Source organism: Sus scrofa, chromosome 10 (assembly GCF_054392235.1).
Source record: "Sus scrofa isolate SSC_HxYL_T2T_F1_AM1 chromosome 10, Sscrofa_HxYL_maternal_Yorkshire_Landrace_v2.0, whole genome shotgun sequence".
Classification (NCBI taxonomy): domain Eukaryota; kingdom Metazoa; phylum Chordata; class Mammalia; order Artiodactyla; family Suidae; genus Sus; species Sus scrofa.
This window is the reverse complement of record NC_139392.1, coordinates 69706955-69724897: the sequence shown is the minus strand read 5'-3', so window position 1 is coordinate 69724897 and position 17943 is coordinate 69706955. Positions and strand designations below refer to the sequence as shown.

The 17943-nt window shown below is 44.8% G+C and overlaps 1 protein-coding gene across 43 annotated transcripts in view; it reads right to left on the bottom strand.

Moving 5' to 3' along the window:
- Positions 1 to 11183, bottom strand: part of LOC102166590 (tRNA (cytosine(72)-C(5))-methyltransferase NSUN6) — a 65842-nt gene extending 54659 nt beyond the window's left edge. For 15 of the 43 annotated variants that reach the window (XM_084980146.1, XM_084980144.1, XM_084980147.1 and 12 more), the window contains exons 1-3: positions 10711 to 11183; positions 6852 to 7007; positions 3769 to 3821 (exon numbers count right to left, since the gene is read on the bottom strand). In XM_084980146.1, the coding sequence (XP_084836272.1) occupies positions 3769 to 3821; positions 6852 to 7007; positions 10711 to 10779 (278 nt within the window). In that variant the 5' untranslated portion in view covers positions 10780 to 11183. Of the gene's footprint in view, positions 1 to 3768; positions 3822 to 3947; positions 7008 to 10710 lie in introns of those variants that run through there. The other 28 variants (XM_084980172.1, XM_084980169.1, XM_084980174.1 and 25 more) reach the window with 6 other exon arrangements.
- Positions 11184 to 17943: the final 6760 nt, after the last annotated feature.

Genomic DNA, 17943 nt, shown 5'->3' with positions numbered 1-17943 from the left:
GTGGCCCCCCATGATGCAGAAAAGAGAATGAAACAAGAGGTGACTCTTCTGGCGGCCACCCTGTCAAAACCGGTGCCCCCAGTGGGACCACCCCGTAGGGGACAAGGCCCAAGACCAGGGAAAAGGAGTCCCCTGGAACATGACCAATGCGCTTACTGCAAAGAAAAGGGACATTGGAAAAATGAATGCCCCAACCGTCCTGAAGAAAAGACCAAGGCCCCACCTGGCCAGTACAGATCTGAGTCATTCAGCACCAACCTGATTGGCCTAGCTGAGTCTGATTGGGGGGACCAGGCTCTCTCCAACTGGGCCCCCGAGAGCCTATGGTCAAAATTCAAGTAGGGGGCCACCCCATAGACTTTATGGTTGACACAGGTGCCGAACTTTCTGTGGTTACACAACCTGTAGCTCCCCTCTCGGGGAAAGAAACCACCATCGTTGGGGCCACAGGTAACCAAACCCACAGGCCCTTCTGTGGTCCTCAACGATGTCGATTAGGAGGCCATGAAGTAATACATTAATTTCTTTACCTGCCTGACTGCCCAGTCCCCCTGACAGGAAGAGACCCGCTGGCTAAAATGGGGGCACAAATTTCCTTTTCTATGGATGGATCGGCCCAACTCAAATTGACAGAATCCCTCTCCTTTAATCATGGCTCTTGCTGTAAAAAGGGAAGAGGAATGGCGCTTGTACTCTTCCCCTTCAGAGATGGGGACCATTCCCCCAGAACTAGAGACTAAATACCCATTGGTTTGGGCTAAAGGAAACCCACCAGGACTGGCAAAACGCCATGCTCCTGTCTTAATTGATCTAAAACCTGGAGCTCAACCAGTAAAGCTACAGCAATACTCAATTCCCAGAGAAGCTCAACTGGGAATCCAGGTTCACCTGGATAGGCTGCTTCAGCACGGACTGTTAATAAAATGTCAGTCCCCTTGGAACACCCCTTTACTGCCCATAAAAAAACCAGGAACACAGGACTACTGCTCAGTTCAGGACTTAAGAGCCATAAATGAAACAACAGTCACATTACACCCGTCCGTCCCTAACCCGTATACTGTTAGAGCTGATCCCCTCCACTGCTGAGTGGTTTACTTGCCTGGACTTAAAAGACGCCTTTTTCTGCCTCTGGGTGGCGCCCGCCAGTCAGCCCTTGTTTGCTTTTGAGTGGGAAAACCCACATACAGGGACAAAGGAACAGCTCACCTGGACTAGACTCCCACAAGGATTCAAAAACTCTCCCACTCTTTTTAGCGGCACCCTAGCTGCTGACCTGGCTGAATTTCCTGGACAAAAACTGGGCTGTGTTTTGCTACAGTATGTTGATGACCTCTTACTAGCTGGTACCACGGAGGCTCAATGCCTAGAGGGAACAAGAGCTCTCCTTTCCCTACTGATGGAGGCAGGGCATCAGGTATCAAAGAAAAACGCACAAATCTGTAAAAAAACAAGTATCTGGGCTTTAACATCATGCAGGGCCAACGAATGCTGGGGACCAAAAGAAAGCAGGGAGTTTGTGCCATTCCTGTCCCTACCACCCGCCGGAAGGTTCGTGAGTTCCTAGGGGCAGCAGGATTCTGCCAGATGTGGATCCCCGGGTTTTCAGACTTGGCCAGGCCTCAGTATGAGGCTCTAAAAGAAGAAAAAAAGGCTCCCCTTGAATGAAGAGCAAGCCAGGAGGCAGCATTTCAGACAATCAAAACCAAACTCATTGAGGCTCCAGCCTTGGGACTTCCTGATATAACCAGAAAATTTAACCTTTTTGTTCATGAGAAAAATGGGATGGCTTTGGGAGTCTTAACTCAAAAATTTGGGCCTTGGCAGAGGCCAGTGGCATATCTGCCTAAACAAATTGACTCAGTTGCGGCCGGATGGCCTCCCTGTCTCCGAGCGCTGGCAGCTACCACCTTGTTGGTGAAAGAGGCTGACAAGTTGACTCTGGGATAAAACCTCAAGGTTAAAGTCCCACACTCAGTTGTAACCCTGATGGATACCAGGGGCCACCACCGGCTCACACATGCACAAATGACCCAGTCTCAAGGGTTACTATGTGAAAATCCATGGGTAAAACTGGAGGTTGTACAAACTCTGAACCCAGCCACTTTTCTGCCAGATGAAGCGGGGCCCCCAGACCATAACTGCCTGGAGGTACTAGATGAGGTGTTTTCCAGCAGGCCTGACTTGACTGATAAACCACTCCAAAACCCTGACCTGATTTTATATACTGATGGCAGCAGCTTTATGGAGGATGGAAAAAGAATGGCAGGATACGCTGTGGTATCTGACTTAAAAGTGATAGAAGCAGAGGTGCTTCCTCAAGGCTGGTAAGCACAGAGAGCAGAATTATGGGCCTTAATCAGAGCACTGGAGCTCAGCCAAGACCAGCAAGTTAATATCTACACCAACTCACGGTATGCCTTTGCAACTTTGCATGTTCATGAAGCCTTATATAAAGAAAGAGGACTCCTCACTGCTAAAGAAAAAGGGATTAAAAACCAGGCTGAAATCTTAAAGCTCCTAGAGGCAGTATGGGAACCTAAAGCAGTTACAGTTATCCACTGTAAAGGCCACCAAAAGGAGAGACGACCCAGTGACAAAAGGAAACCATAGTGCTGATGCAGCTGCCAGACAGGCAGCCCAGGGACAACGGCCAGACAAACCTAAGGTCTTGCTGGCCCCAGAAGTGCCAGCAGTCCCCAGATATTCTCCAGAGGAAGAAAAATGGATAAGGGAGGAAGGAGGAACTAAAACTAAGACGGGATGGTGGGTCACACGGGACCACCGAGTTTATGTTCCAGAACAGCTGGCCTACAAACTAGCCCACCAACAACACGAGCTAACCCACATGGGCAAAACTGCCTTAGAGACCCTACTGGGCCACTACTATCTCATTGCTCATCCTCCTGCACTCTGTTCCTCTGTCTCCCAAAGATGCATAACCTGTTTGCAGAATAATGCCCGCCAGGGGCCCCACAGACCAGCTGGGGCACAACACTGTGGACTGTCCCCATTTGAGGATATGGAAGTGGACTTCACTGAGGTCATCCCTAGTAAGAGGTACAAATATTTACTAGTTTTTATCTGTACTTTTTCAGGATGGGTAGAAGCCTTCCCTACCCGAACTGAAAAGGCAAGGGAAGTAACCAAGGCACTCCTGAGAGACATTATTCCCAGATATGGAATGCCTCTGACCATCGGGCCAGATAACAGACCGGCATTTGTGGCTGAAACAGTACAACAGGTGGCAAAAGCTTTACACATCTGATGGAAACAACATTCTGCTTATCGCCCTCAAAGTTCAGGGAAAGTAGAACACATGAACCGGACCCTTACAGACACTGGCAAAGTTATGTCAGGAAACCGGCTTGCCCTGGGTAGACATGTTGCCAGTGGCCCTCCTAAAAGTGAGATGTTCACCCTGAGCGGGAATAGGATTCTTGCCATTTGAAATCTTATATGGGAGGCCACCTCCACTACTCAGTTTAAAAGGAAACACCAGGAAGTTGGGAGACTTGGAATTACCTAAACAATTACAAGGACTGGGACTCACTATTTCTCAGATACATAAATGGGTCACAGACAAAATACCTGTGTCCTTAGGTATACCAGTTCACCCCCACAAGCCGGGGGACCAGGTGTGGAAAAAGGAGCCTTTGAGGCCGGTATGTAAGGGCCCCTATACTGTAATTCTAACTACCCCCACTGCTCTTAAAGTAACAGGAATAGACGCTTGGATCCATCATTCCAGAGTTAAACCGGCTAGCGTACCTGATGACCGTGGAGAGTGGGAGACTGCCCTCGATCCGGAGAGACCTCTTCACCTGACAATACAGAGGAGGAGATGAAGATCTCAAAGCCCTGCTCTGACCACACCAGAAACTGGTCAGTCAACGCACAGCTGAAGCTTGAGAAATCCGCTGCCTGGTAAAATAAACTGCCTTACCTACCTTCCACAAGAGACTTTCTTACTGTTACATACTGTTGTCTTATGACCAACATGTATGTTTGCTGCCTGTTGCTGTTAATCTGGTCCCCTTTGGTTCTGCCAGGATCCATTTCCTCATGTGACCCATGCATTCCAGTGACCCGATCAGATCAAGGGGTTACATGGACTTTGCTTTACTCCACTCATTTCTCCTGTTCCAGAGAAATTCACGAAAGTTGTACTCACAACAGGACCACTTATTCTATCTGTCAATGGGGGGAACCAATATACTTACTTTGATCCACGATACTCACCAACTGAGTAATGGTTAGAAGTCCGGCGCTCTCATAAATCAGGGCAGCTAATAAATCAGACCCACAATACCGACCCCAAGTTACCAGTTTCAATACTTTTTGATGCCTGTGAAGCTATGAATGGGTCATGGACTTCTACTAGACCATGTGGAAGCCCATCATGGGAAAGAGAATATAGGCTCCAGCATAAATATATGTGCTGGGGGACCACCTGGAGCAGTTGCCAGGAATGCACTTCCTGGAGCTGCGTGGCCTGGGCAACCTGGAATAAGGGAGACAAAACAGCTTTCAAAAGGGTATAGCCCCTCCAGACTGTCAGACTAAAGCCCAATTAATTTCACTATTTTCAATTCCAGTGAACCCAAATGGAAGGAGGGTTTCAAAATAAGCATTCACATTGACGGAAGAGGCCTTGACCCTGGAGCTGTGCTACATTTCCAGAGAATCACGTTTGCCCTCTTGCGCTCCAAGCTGCCTCTCACAGGGTCTTTCATTCCTTTTATGAAGAGATAAGAAACACCCCACCTCCCATTCCAGCCACAACTAAGAACTTGTTCTTAGCCCTGGCAGAAACTACTGCACAAACTCTCAAGGTCTCCTCTTGCTATGTACGCAGGGGAACGAACACAGGAGACCACTGGCCTTGGCCAGCCAGAGAACTGGACCCATTAGAGCCTCATAATGAGACTGCATACCCCAACTCACCAATGGGGTATGGCTCCTCAGAACTGCTATTATAGGGAGAAATTGTCTTGCGAGGCGGGGAGGACGGTTTAATGTTTCAGTTGGAAGCCTAACATGTTTAGGCCTAAGGTATTATAATCTGACTGCCCAGAAGACTCAGTGGTGGTCATCCTCCAACCGCTCAGAGCCCACCTCCGACAGGCATGAGAAGATATCAGTGCTAATATCCAGTGGCGGGCACCAAAGGGATCATATATTGGATTTATGGAAAAAACAGCCTATTCCATACTCCCCCCGAATTGGGCTGGGGCATGTGTACTGGAAACCATCAGACCTTCCTTCTTCCTGCTCCCACTATCACTAGGGCAGCAACTGGGAGTTCCTATATATATAGGGCACAGGGTGCCCAGAGAGACTGGATGGCTCTCCAAATTGGAGACTGGAAAGATGATGAATGGCCCCTGGAACGGATAATTCAATATTTTGGGCCTGCCACCTGGGCAGAGGATGGCTCTTGGGAATATCGCACCCCTATCTATATGCTGAACCACATCATCAGACTACAGGCGGTTTTGGAACTTATAACAAATGACACTGCAAGGGCCTTGACTATATTGGCCCAACAACAAACTAAAATGTACAGTGCAATCTACCAAAATCACTTGGCCTTGGATTATTTGCTTCTGAAGGAGGGGTTTGTGGAAAATTTAAGTAATTGCTGTCTACAAATAGATGACACCAGAGAGGTGATAGAAGAAATTGCTGACTGCATGACTAAACTTGCCCATGTGCCTGTACAAACTTGGAAAGGATGGGATGCAGACAGTCTCTTTGGTAAATGGTTCTCTTGGTTGGGAGGAATTAAGACAATGGTCGGAATAATCATGGTTATATTCGCAGGGTGCCTACTTATTCCCTGCCTTGTACCTCTCCTGATAAATATTATAAAAGGTTTTATAAGAACCATGGTTGAAGGAAAAACAGCCTCCCACCTGCTATTTATCAGAGGCTACCAAAGGGTTATGACTGATGATGATCTCTAAAGAGTGCAGATGCACCCTGAACATCAAGAGGGGGGAATGAAATAGAGTTTTAACTAAAGAACAACCCCCCCACCTTGGCTAAGAAGGCAGCTGCAAGCCTTTCCAGCTATGCTCGTCACTAGACCACCCTTCTTGTAATAATGTCACAACTGTGTGCCCTCTGTCCAAGCCAGCAGCCCTGCTAATCATGTACCCAACATTGCTTATCAGTTCCACTTCTGTAACCTTGCTCGCTCAGTTTCTTAGGGAAGAACACTGTCTGATTGGGGATGGGGGGAGGTCCGGGATGCTTACATGGGAAAATCAAGACCTTGTAGTGTATAAAAGTTACTGAGAACAAAAGACCTGGTGCTCAGACTCTGGAGGTGACGCCTCTGAGCCCGCACCGGTGCTGAATAAACCTTGCTTTTCCATATCTCCGAGTGCTGTTTGTCTCCTTCCACTGCCAATTTTTTGCAGTTTCCGCAACACTGTAAATCAATTATACTTTAACAATAAGTTAATAAATGTTAAAAAATCAGAGAAAAACAAATACCATATGATATCACTTATATGTGGAATCTAAAACAGGACACAAATGAACATATCTATGAAACAGAAACATATTCATAGACATAGAGAACAGACTTGTGGTTGCCAAGGTAGAGGGTGGGTAAGAGAGGGATAGTGGGAGTTTGGGATTAGCAGAGGCAAACTAGTATATAGAGAATGGATAAACAAGGTCCTACTGTTTAGCACAGGGAACTATATTCATTATTCTGAAATAAATCATAATGGAAAGAACATAAAAAAGAATGTATATATACATATAACTGAATCACTTTGCTATACAGCAGAAATTAACACATTGTAAATCAACTACCACTTAATAAAATCTGCACAAACCTTCTGAAGTTCATCACATAACAGATTTTTCACATGTTGTACTGAGGCTAAATGCGTATTTTCTCTGACAGTTGTGAATGATGGAGGATGGGACAAGTTTTGCAACAGAGTTTCAAACTTCCTTTCTGCTTCTTGTTTACCAAAAGCAGATACAATCTGAAAGAAAAGAACAATGTTTCAATTTCATTATAAGAATTAAAAATATTTAACAGAATATATACATATACATTTGTTTCAATTCATGAACCATCAGGCAGCAATCCTTTGATCCATTTCATTTTTCTGTATTGCTTATGTGTTGATAACACAAAGAGGGACAGTGGAGTTCCTGCTGTGGCACAGCAGGCTAAGGATCCACATATTACAAAGGACTGTTATTGAGAACACATGAATAAATTTGCACAATAAGAAAAAATTGACAATTCAATAGGAAGATGGGAGTTCCCGTCATGGCACAGCGGGAACAAATCGACTAGGAACCACGAGGTTTCAGTTGGATCCCTGGCCTCGCTCAGTGGGTTAAGGATCCAGCGCTGCCATGAGCTGTGGTGTAGGTCACAGACACGGCTAGGATCTAGCGTGGCTGTGGCTGTGGTGTAGGCCAGTGGCAACAGCTCCGATTTGACCCCTAACCTGGAAACCTTCATATGCCGAGGGTGCAGCCCTAAAAAGAAAAGACAAAAAAAAAATAGGAAGATGGACAAAAGACTTGTACAGAGAGTTCACAACAAATGCCAGCAGTGTATGTTGAGCACATATAACAAAGTGCTCAACATCATTAATAACCAGAGAAATACTAACTTAAGCACAAGTCTATCACTTATAGACCACAATGTTAACTTAAAAGTGATGTTATACCACCTTTTTTCAACAATGTCAAAAGAAAGCAACTATCAAAATCCTTCTGGTGGGAATGCAAGTTGGCAGAACTACTTTGGAAAACAGTTTGGCATTACCTTTTATAATTTAAGATACCTGGAGTTCCCATTGTGCTAACAAACACAACTGGTATCCATGATGTGGGTTCCATGGGTTAAGGATCTGGCATTGCTGTGAGATGTGGTATACAGATCAAAGACATGTGGCTGTGGCATAGGCTGGCAACTGCAGCTCTAATCTGACCCCTAGCCTGGGAACTTCCATAAGTCACACATGTAGCCCTAAAAAGAAAAAAAAAAAAAAAGATACTTATTATCAAAGTATCTTTGATACTTATATCAAAGTATTACCCTCAAGCAATATGCACCGAGTTGTCACTGCAGCAGCTCAGGTGGCCTCTGTGGCGCAGGTTCGATCCCTGAACTGGGAACTTCCACATGCCCTGGGCACAGCCAAAAAATAAATAACACTAAGGGAATGGTAATACGTCCGTTACTCCAACAAACACCTAATAAAATGCCCAACAAGAACAGCTCAGAAAAACACTGCCTCAACTTCAAAGAATTATTAGCATTTTGAACATATCTGCTACATTTATTCATGTAAATTCAGGATTTCACTCTACTTCGTGTTATATCACTTCTGCAGAACTAGTAACCTCATATCCTAGAGCAAACTGGTTAGTAACCTTTTATTTCTTTATTTATTTTTTTTGTCTTTTTGCTATTTCTTTGGGCCGCTCCCGCGGCATATGGAGGTTCCCAGGCTAGGGGTTGAATCGGAGCTGTAGCCACCGGCCTACGCCACAGCCACAGCAACTCGGGATCCGAGCCGCGTCTGCAACCTACACCACAGCTCACGGCAACGCCGGATCGTTAACCCACTGAGCAAGGGCAGGGACCGAACCCGCAACCTCATGGTTCCTAGTCGGATTCGTTAACCACTGCGCCACGACGGGAACTCCAGTAACCTTTTAAAACATCAATATTTGAACAAGTAACACTTGGGTGACATTGTCACCCAAAGACCACCCACATCAGCTTTTTAATATGGTATTATTATTTTTTAATTTTTAATATGATTATTAAATGTAACAAATAGCTATTGTCCAAAAAGATAGGTAGCAAGATACCTATAAGAAATACTTACAAAGGCTCAACTTTCCTTATAATTAACTGAAGCTTTTAAAGACACACATTTCAGCCTTTTTTGTCATCTCTGACTATACCCTGCCTCCCAGAATCTTCATAAACCAACTGCCAATCTAATAATCCACTAGCTTAAAAATATTACTACTTTCTCAAGGTCTTTTTTTTTTTTTAACTAAATATTCCATCACCTTTGAAGGGGTGGTTTTTCTTCTTGTAAAATTATAAAGTTGGTTTGAGACAGAAGTGGTGTCAAAGAAAGAATTTGATTCCTCTTTTATAAAACAATGTTAACCATTTTAAAAATTACTGGGGGAGTTCCCATCGTGGCGCAGTGGTTAACGAATCCGACTAGGAACCATGAGGTTGCGGGTTCCGTCCCTGCCCTTGCTCAGTGGGTTAACGATCCGGCGTTGCGGTGAGCTGTGGTGTAGGTTGCAGACGCGGCTCGGATCCCGAGTTGCTGTGGCTCTGGCGTAGCTCCGATTCAACCCCTAGCCTGGGAACCTCCATATGCCGCGGGAGCGGCCCAAGAAATAGCAACAATAACAACAACAACAAAAAAGACAAAAGACAAAAAAAAAAAAAATTTAAAAATTACTGGGGGAAAAAAAAACTGATGAATGCCTCTCTTTATCTAGATACACTCCTCATACTTGAAGTTCTTTGAAATTGAGATACTTTCTCTTTCCATACTGTCTTGACCCTTAACGAAATCTTGGGAAATAAATGTAGAAATTAAATCCACAAGTCACGGCTACACCTTTGAAAATGAGTAACAATAATGACGCTTTACTTTGGATAGACAACCAAAGATTGGAAAATACAAACCTGCCTACAGGCAGGATGGTAAGGTGGAAAGACCACGAGCTTGGCAATCAAAGACAATCAACATTCACTGTGCACTTCTGGCTAGGCCCTGCCAGCACCACACACAAGGAACATTTGCTGAGGGCTTAGTATGCGCCAAAACGATGCTAGGTGCTTGCACTTAATGATTACTCCTTAAAACAACCTTGGAAATTTACTACTGTTAACCGTCCTCAAATTTCACAAAGGAAATCAAGGTTAAGTGAAATTTCCTCAAAGCCCTGGGCCACAAATCGGGGAGCAGGGGGTTCCACATCTAGCCCTTTTCCCATTGAACCTGAGCGCTGTGCCTTCAGATTCCAACACTAACAGGAGAGGAGCGTCAATTTGATTCAGTAACGTCTCCTTCGACCCTCGGTTCTCTGAGCTATGAAAATGGGAAGGCAGTCTCTTCCCCAAAAAAAGACTGCTAAGATCCAGACGTAAAGGTCTGCTGTCCACTACACTCCAATTAAAAAAAAAAAAAAAAAATGTGAAAACGTGAAGGTCTGCAAATGACCTAGCACACGTACTGACATTTCAGAAAAACTCACCTAAGTTAACTATACTTCAATAAAAAAAATTTTTTTAAAAGCACTCACTGAAATTATAGTACCTCTTCCACCTGAGGTCCAGCTCAGGCGCTGAACGTGCACAGGTGTTTCTTCCCCACAGGATTTAAAAGCTCTAGAGAACAGGAATCTTTTTCTGCTCATCCTTATAACCTCTCCGGTGCACGCCTACCACTAGGCACAAAAACGCTTTTTCCCCTCCCTTCTTTCTCGGTCCTAAGCGTTAAAACATACACCCTATTCACTTCCTAGCATGCAAAGCATTAGTTCAATAACTGCACAAAGATATTAGCATTTATTCTACCTTAAGAAAGACCAGCAGTAAGAAAAAACGGCTGTAAACATTTGATTTCTAGATTTTTCTACTTCTCCATGAATTTTCGCAAATATTATGTAACTTGTTTGACCTACCTTCTCATTCAGAAAGCCCGCTTTAAGATAGTTTTCAAGTCTCAACGTTATTATAGGGAAAACAGACATGTTCCTATCGCTTAGTACTCCTCCTCCAAGAGAAATGCCAGTGGTTTTTCTCTCCGAATTATAACAAACGTATGGGCGCTGAATCCCCCGCACCGCCGGGACCCCAGCGCCCCGCTCGCGCCAGGTTCACGCTGGAAACGCGGAGGAACCTCCAAGGTTTCTCTAACTCAGCCAGTTTAGAGCGGCGTCTGAGCGGCTTCTCACCTGCCCTGAACACGACCTAGGTCCCACTTTAGCAACGCTCACGGAAATCACTACGCGGCCACGCCACTCAGGTTGCAGAAGGGGAAAAAAGCCGTGCGGAGTGAATCCTCTCCAAACTAGATAGAGCAGGAAACCAGGCTGACGCAAACTCAGACAAACCCAACTTATGCTTCTTCCAAAACCGCGCTCTCAGCGTCTCTGGAGAAAGCCGCTTCTGGAATGCGTCACTTCCGGCGACGCGTCCCTCCCCTCCTTCCCCTGCTCGCCAATCCACAGCCGTCAATTGCCGCTACGTCACGTCTCCGGAGCTTCCCAGCTCCGCCTACGGTGCGTCCACGTGCAGCAAGACTGGCTGGGCGGGGCTTTAGGAGGAGGTGGGGCGCTGCCCAGGAGAGTAAACAGACTGAGAGTAAACTCCTGGGCGGGGAGAGCTGGACGCCGGGGCAGGTGGGGAGGGTTGAGTCCTGGGGGCCTGAATTAGGTGAGGGGTCAGTTACCTGCTAGGTGAACGGATGAAAACCAGAGTTTATTTGGACTTAGCAGCCACTCTTTGATTTTAGTAAACTACCTTGCTTCTCTTAGGCTCGCTGATCTGCCTTCAGCTGTGAATAAACAACATTAGTCAAATTTATAACAGGTGGGTTAATGGTATTTCAATATCCATGAGTGCTCCGGTGAAACTAAAACGCAGAGGCGGTTTTTACAATTAGTTGAATAAAGCTAACAGTTACCTGTATGGTAGTTGATTTATACTTTAAAAGTCTCGGAGACCTTTGGCGTAATTTTGTGTTACAGAGAAGGAAAGATTCAAAGGGAGAAGAGACCTAAAGAAAGTTTCCTATGATTGAACAGGAAAATAAAAATAATCCTCCTGTCTCTGAGAATTAGTGTTTTTTGCAGCTACCACAGTAATTAACACGGTAGTAATAACTGCAGAGAAAGTTTGTTTTTTGCTTTTTATTTTTAGAGTCGCACTCTCAGCGTATGGAAGTTCCCAGGCTAGGGGTAGAATCCGAGCTACAGCTGATGGCCTACTCCACAGCCACAGCAACAGGAGATCTGAGCTGCATCTGTAACCTACACCACAGCTCACAGCAACACTGGATCCTTAACCCACTGACCAAGGCCAGGCATCCTCATGGATCCTAGTCAGTTCGTTAACCGATGAGCCACAACGGGAACTCCAGGAAAAGTTTTTTCTTAAGTCTTTAAATCTCACACGGAGATGTTTTTTAAAGTGTATTGCTGGAGTTCCAGGTGTGGCTCAGCAGGTTACAAACCCCATTAGGACCCATGAGGATGTGGGTTCAATCCCTGGCTTCACTCAGTGAATTAAGGATCCAAGGTTGCTCTGAGCTGTGGTGTAGGCCGACAGCTGTAGCTGGGATTGGACCCCTATCCTGGGAACTTCCATGTGCCAAGGGTGCGGCCCTAAAAAGCAAAAAAAAAAAAAAGTATTATACGTATTTTCTATGATACACCAGCCAGGTTCTATAGAAAATACTTTCACTTACAGACATTATTCAACTCAGCAGCTCTGGAGAGTGGTTATCATTATCTTTTTAACAAATGAGTAAAAGCAAACTCCCAGAGCTGAAATAACTCTCAGAGCCTGAACAGGAGGAGAGGGTAGGAGCAATCTACAAAAGGAGGGGACATGCACCCCTACGTCACCCACCACAGTTGTACCCATGCTTCTCCCTCAGCTCACATCTACAGCTCTGGGGACTCCTGTACTACCTGCTGAACAAGAAGAAAAGTTTACAGATTGCTTTCATATTGGTTGCCTAGGTATATGGGTAGAAGACAAAACTAGATTGTAGCTGGACTCTAGTCATAGTTAGGGGGGTCTTGAATGACCGTGTCAAAGAAGATTTTCCCCTAATGAGAGAATCTGTGAGCAGTGTATCTGCTTACCCATTGGGCATGGAGGAAGTGGCTCAAAATGAGAATGGACATGGACTCCTGGGTGGCAGCTCTGCCTGCCGATCAAGGGCATGGAAGAAAATAGAAAGGCCAGAGACAAGATCTTGGATAGAGGCATGTGTGTAGACAGAAGGCACCCACCACTGAGGAAGCCCTGAACAACTTAGTGGACAAAACGATTCAGCCCATTGATGTTAGTCACCCTTTGTCTTCAGCTACCCCTGGCCTGGCACTATGGGCACGTGAAAAAAGTGGTCACAGTGGCACTCAAATAACTACACAGTTACACTACATGAATGCTAACATGAAGTTCCTCGTCACTCTTAACTTACCTTTGTAGCCCCAGCCTTAGCATACATTAAGCACTTGGTAAATATTTAAGGATAAATAAATGAATGAATACGTGTAATTTATAATTCCTATCCAGCAAATAGTTATTTAGGGTCAGTAAGCAAGAAGCATTGTGTTGGGTACTTAGGCACAGCAGCCAGAGAAACCACAGTCAACTGACCTCGTAGAGTCCATGGTCTCTTTTGGGAGGAGAAAAAATGAATAAGCAGTTAAAGATATGACGAATGTTAAAACTGGGGAAATATGGGGTGCAAGGAACAGGAAACAGTAAGAAAATCTAATTTAATTTAATCTAAAATGAATCAAAGAGCACAAAAAAACTCCCAGAAAGGAGAAAGGGGCTCCAAGAAGCAATGGTTACATGAAAACCAAAAAATGGATTAGCCAGGCAGGCGTTGTGAGGGACACTGGGGGAGGAGAGGGAAAAGGGCCAAGATGAGAATGTTCCAGGCAGGAAGAACTGTCATGTGCAAAATTGGTATATAGTATATGAAGGATTGAGAGGCAAGAAAATAGTTTAGAGAGAGAACTCAGGCCTTACTTTTGAAGATTCCTATTAGCAGCCCTGGTAAGTAGGGAAGCACTTGATCCTAAGGCCAATGGCAAGTCATTAAAGAGCTACAGAGCAGGAGAGTAGCAAGCTCAGATTCATATCACATTTTTAAACTGTCACATCAGGAGTTCCTCCCTGACTCGTTGGGTTAAGGATCTGATGTTTTCACTGTTGTGCCTCGGGTTCAGTCCCTGGTCTGGGAACTTTTCCATGCCATAGGCATGGCCCAAAACAAAACAAACAAACAAAAAAAAGGATTGTGTCAAGTGATCGTGGAAAAAGGACTCCAAAGGTACAAGAACAAAGCCAGAAAAACCCACCCAGTAATCCAGACAATGAAAGAGAAGTGGGTAGATATGAAAGGTATTTAACGCTTGGGGTTTGGTGGGACCTGTGGCATCCTGGGAGCCCTGGGACACAGGTTAGATCCCTGGCCTGGAATAGTGAGTTAAGGATCAGGCGTCAAGGAAGCTGCGGCTTAAATTTCAACTACAGCTCGTATCTGATCCCTGGCCCAGGAGCTCCATATCCCGAGGGGCGTCCGAAAAAAATAAATAAATGAAAGGAATAAATTCCAGGAGTTCACCTTGGGGCTCAGTGGGTTAAGAACCCAAAATAATGTCTGTAAAAATGCAGGTTTGATCCCTGGCCTCACTCTGTGGATTAGAGATTCAGCATTGCCGCAGGCTGCAGTGTAGGGTTACAGATACAACTCCAATTTGACCCCCTAGTCTGGGAAATTCCATGGGCCAAGGGTGTGGCCCTTAAAAAAAAAAAAGGAAAAAAGAAAAGAAAAAAAAAATTCCAGCTTTCTATGGACCATCATTATCTGTACCCATATCTCTGCCTTCATATATATTAATTTACATAAATCATAGAGATGATTGCATATAATTATTATTGATTATCATGACTTGTTATGATTGATGATTAGTTGTAATCATTATAATTTAACTGTTTTCTGAGTTGTCTGGAACTATTTCCCTCTTCGAATAGCGTTGTGAATAATTTTATACTTGTGCCTATTTCTTCTGAAAACGTTCTCTCAGAATTAAAGAGGATTATCTACTACGTATGTAAGGTTTTTAGATTATAACAATGAACTAGAACTATTCTTTTTTTTTTTTTTTTTTTTTCTTTTTAGGGCCACACTTGAGGCATATGGAAGTTCCCAGGCTAGAAGTCAAATTGGAGCTACAGCTGCAGGCCTACACCACAGTCTCAACAACACCAGATCCAAGTTGCATCTGCAACCTACACCACAGCTCATGGCAACGCCGGATCCTTCACCCACTGAGAGAGGCCCGGGATTGAACTTGTGTCCTCATGTTTATTAGTTGGATTCGTTTCCGCTGCGCCACGATGGAAACTCCTTTTGCCTTTTTTTTTTTTTTTTTTTTTTTTGAATTCTTGAATAGGTTTATTTACATTGGGAGGACAATTTTTTAAAAGGACAAACAGAATACACATGGGAAGTTTACAAACTATTGTGTTGCTTATGTTTTTCATCCGTCAGTAGTCAATCAATAATGGATTATTGTTTCAGCTAGATGATGTGGTAAGTTGACTAAGAGCTCTCTCTCCCCCTAAAAGAGATGTTCACATCCTGATCTCTGGAACCTGTGAATGGCAAAGGGATGTTTGCAGATAAGATGAAGTTAAGGATCCATAAAATGGGGAGATGATTATCTGGATTATCCTGGAGGACTCAGTGTAATCACAGGAGTCCTTATAATAGGGAGGCTGAAGGTGATGTGATGATGGAAGCAGAGGTCAGAGTGAGGTGGTCATGAGCCAAGGGAGGCAGGCAGCCTCTAGCAGCTGGAAAAGGCAATGAAGAGATTCTCCCCCGCGCCCTCGGGAGGCACACAGCCCTAATGGGTTTTGGACCTCCGACCTACAGACTTTAAAATGTTAAATTTGGAGTTCCTGTCGTGGTTCAGTGGTTAACGAATCCGACTAGGAACCATGAGGTTGCGGGTTCAATCCCTAGCCTTGCTCAGAGGGTTAAGGATCCGGCATTGCCATGAGCTGTGGTGTAGGTCCCAGACGTGACTCAGATCTCGTGTGGCTGTGGCTGTGGCTGTGGCGTAGGCCGGCGGCTGCAGTTCCGATTTGACCCCTGGCCTGGGAACCTCCATATAACATGGGAGTGGCCCAAGAAATGGCAAAAAGACAAAAATAATAATAATAATAAAATAAAATAAAATGTTGAATTTGTGTTGTCTTAAGCTACCACATGAGTGATAATTTGTTATGGCAACAGTGAGAAACTCATACAGGTGTTCTTTTAAGGAATCTATCATCAATATGGGTTCTTCTACGCACCACAGATGATTTTTGCCTCTAACCAAAGACAAAAGAGGCAATCAATCATGAGGTGTTTGTTTCTTTGTTTTGCTTTTTAGGGCCACACCTGCAGCATCTGGAAGTCCCCAGGCTAGGGGTCGAATCGGAGCTGCAGCTGCCGGCCTACACCACAGCTACAGCAACACCAGATCCAAGCCACATTTGCAATCTACACTGAAACTCACATCAATGCTGGGTCCTTAATTCACTGTGCAGGGCCAGGGATCAAACCGGCATCCTCATGGATACTAGTCGGGTTTGTTACCACTGAGCCACAACGGGAACGCCAATCAAGAGCTCCTATACACCTAAAAACTCTATCTGTACATACCTGTAACCTCCTTTTCATCAACCTAAGAACTTCTACTCTCTGGAACCTTATTCTCTTTGCCTGTCTCTTTTCTAATATCTCATTTCTACCTGGCTCTTACTCTATCAGTTTCCCTCCCTCCCTCTGTGTGTGTGTGTGTGTGTGTGTGTGTGTGTGTGTGTGTGTATCCCTCTCTCTCTCTCCTGTATCCTCAGCCTCTCCCTCTCAAGAGGGTCTACCCATCAGTTTATACAGAGGTTCAAATAATAATCACATCAACATTTATTGAGCCCTTTCTAGGTGCCTGGTGTTAGGCAGGGCTACTTCACTATAGCGTTTAATCCTCTGAGACGAAACTTTATGAGCAATGGAAGATTTGCTGTGAGGTTAATGAACCTTAAACTTCAAAGCATTCAATTGCACAAGTCATCCAAAGCATTATTTAAATTTTTAAAATTTTGCATTCCTTTTCTTTAAAAGACTTCCCCCCAAACTGTGTGAACATCACGGTTCCACAAAACCGGGATCTCTGCCTACCTATGAGGTAAGCATTTTCGTCATCACTGTCACCATCATCATCATCCCCATATTACCCATAGGAAAACCGTGCCAAGGTGAGGTTTTACAATTTGCCTAACCTTATATAGACAGGAAGGGGCAGAGCAGTAGTTCAACCTAATTATTTCTAACTCCGGAGTCGAAAGAGTGATCACTTACTCATTTGATTAGTCTATCTCGTCACAATTTTTTTTTCTTTTTTTTTGTCTTTATAGGGCCATACCCATGGCATATGGAAGTTCCCAGGCTAGGGGTCTAATAGGAGCTCGTGATACCGGCCTATGACACAGGCACAGCAATGTCACATCTGAGCTGCATCTGCAACCTACACCACAGCTCAGGGCAACGCTGGATCCTTAACCCACTGAGCGAGGCCAGGGATCGAACTCACAACCTCATGGTTCCTAGTGGGATTTGCTTCCACTGCGCCATGATGGGAACTCCATCTTCACGAAATTTCTTACCTTAACACACCCTTTCCTTTCTAACTTCAGTTTTCCCCTACTTTATCTTTTTCATTTTACAATCCAAAGAATAATCTGCATGTACCATCTCGACTTCCTTACCTGTTATTTACTTTCAACTCACTATCATCTAGTTTCTAGGGAGTTCACTGGTGGCTCCGTGGGTTAAGCATCTGGCGTTGTCACCTTTTGGCTCAGTTCACTGCTGTGGTGCGGGTTAAGTGCTTGGCCCAGGAACTTCTGCAAGCCCTAGGCACAGCCAAAAAATAAAAATAAAATGAGTTCCCATCGTGGCTCAGGGGAAACGAATCTGACTGGCATCCATGAAGATGCAGGTTCAATCCCTGGCCTTGCTCAGTGGGTTAAGGATCTGGCATTGCCATGAGCTGTGGTGTAGGTCACAGACATGGCTTAAATCTGGCATTGCTATGGCTGTGGCTAGGCCAGTG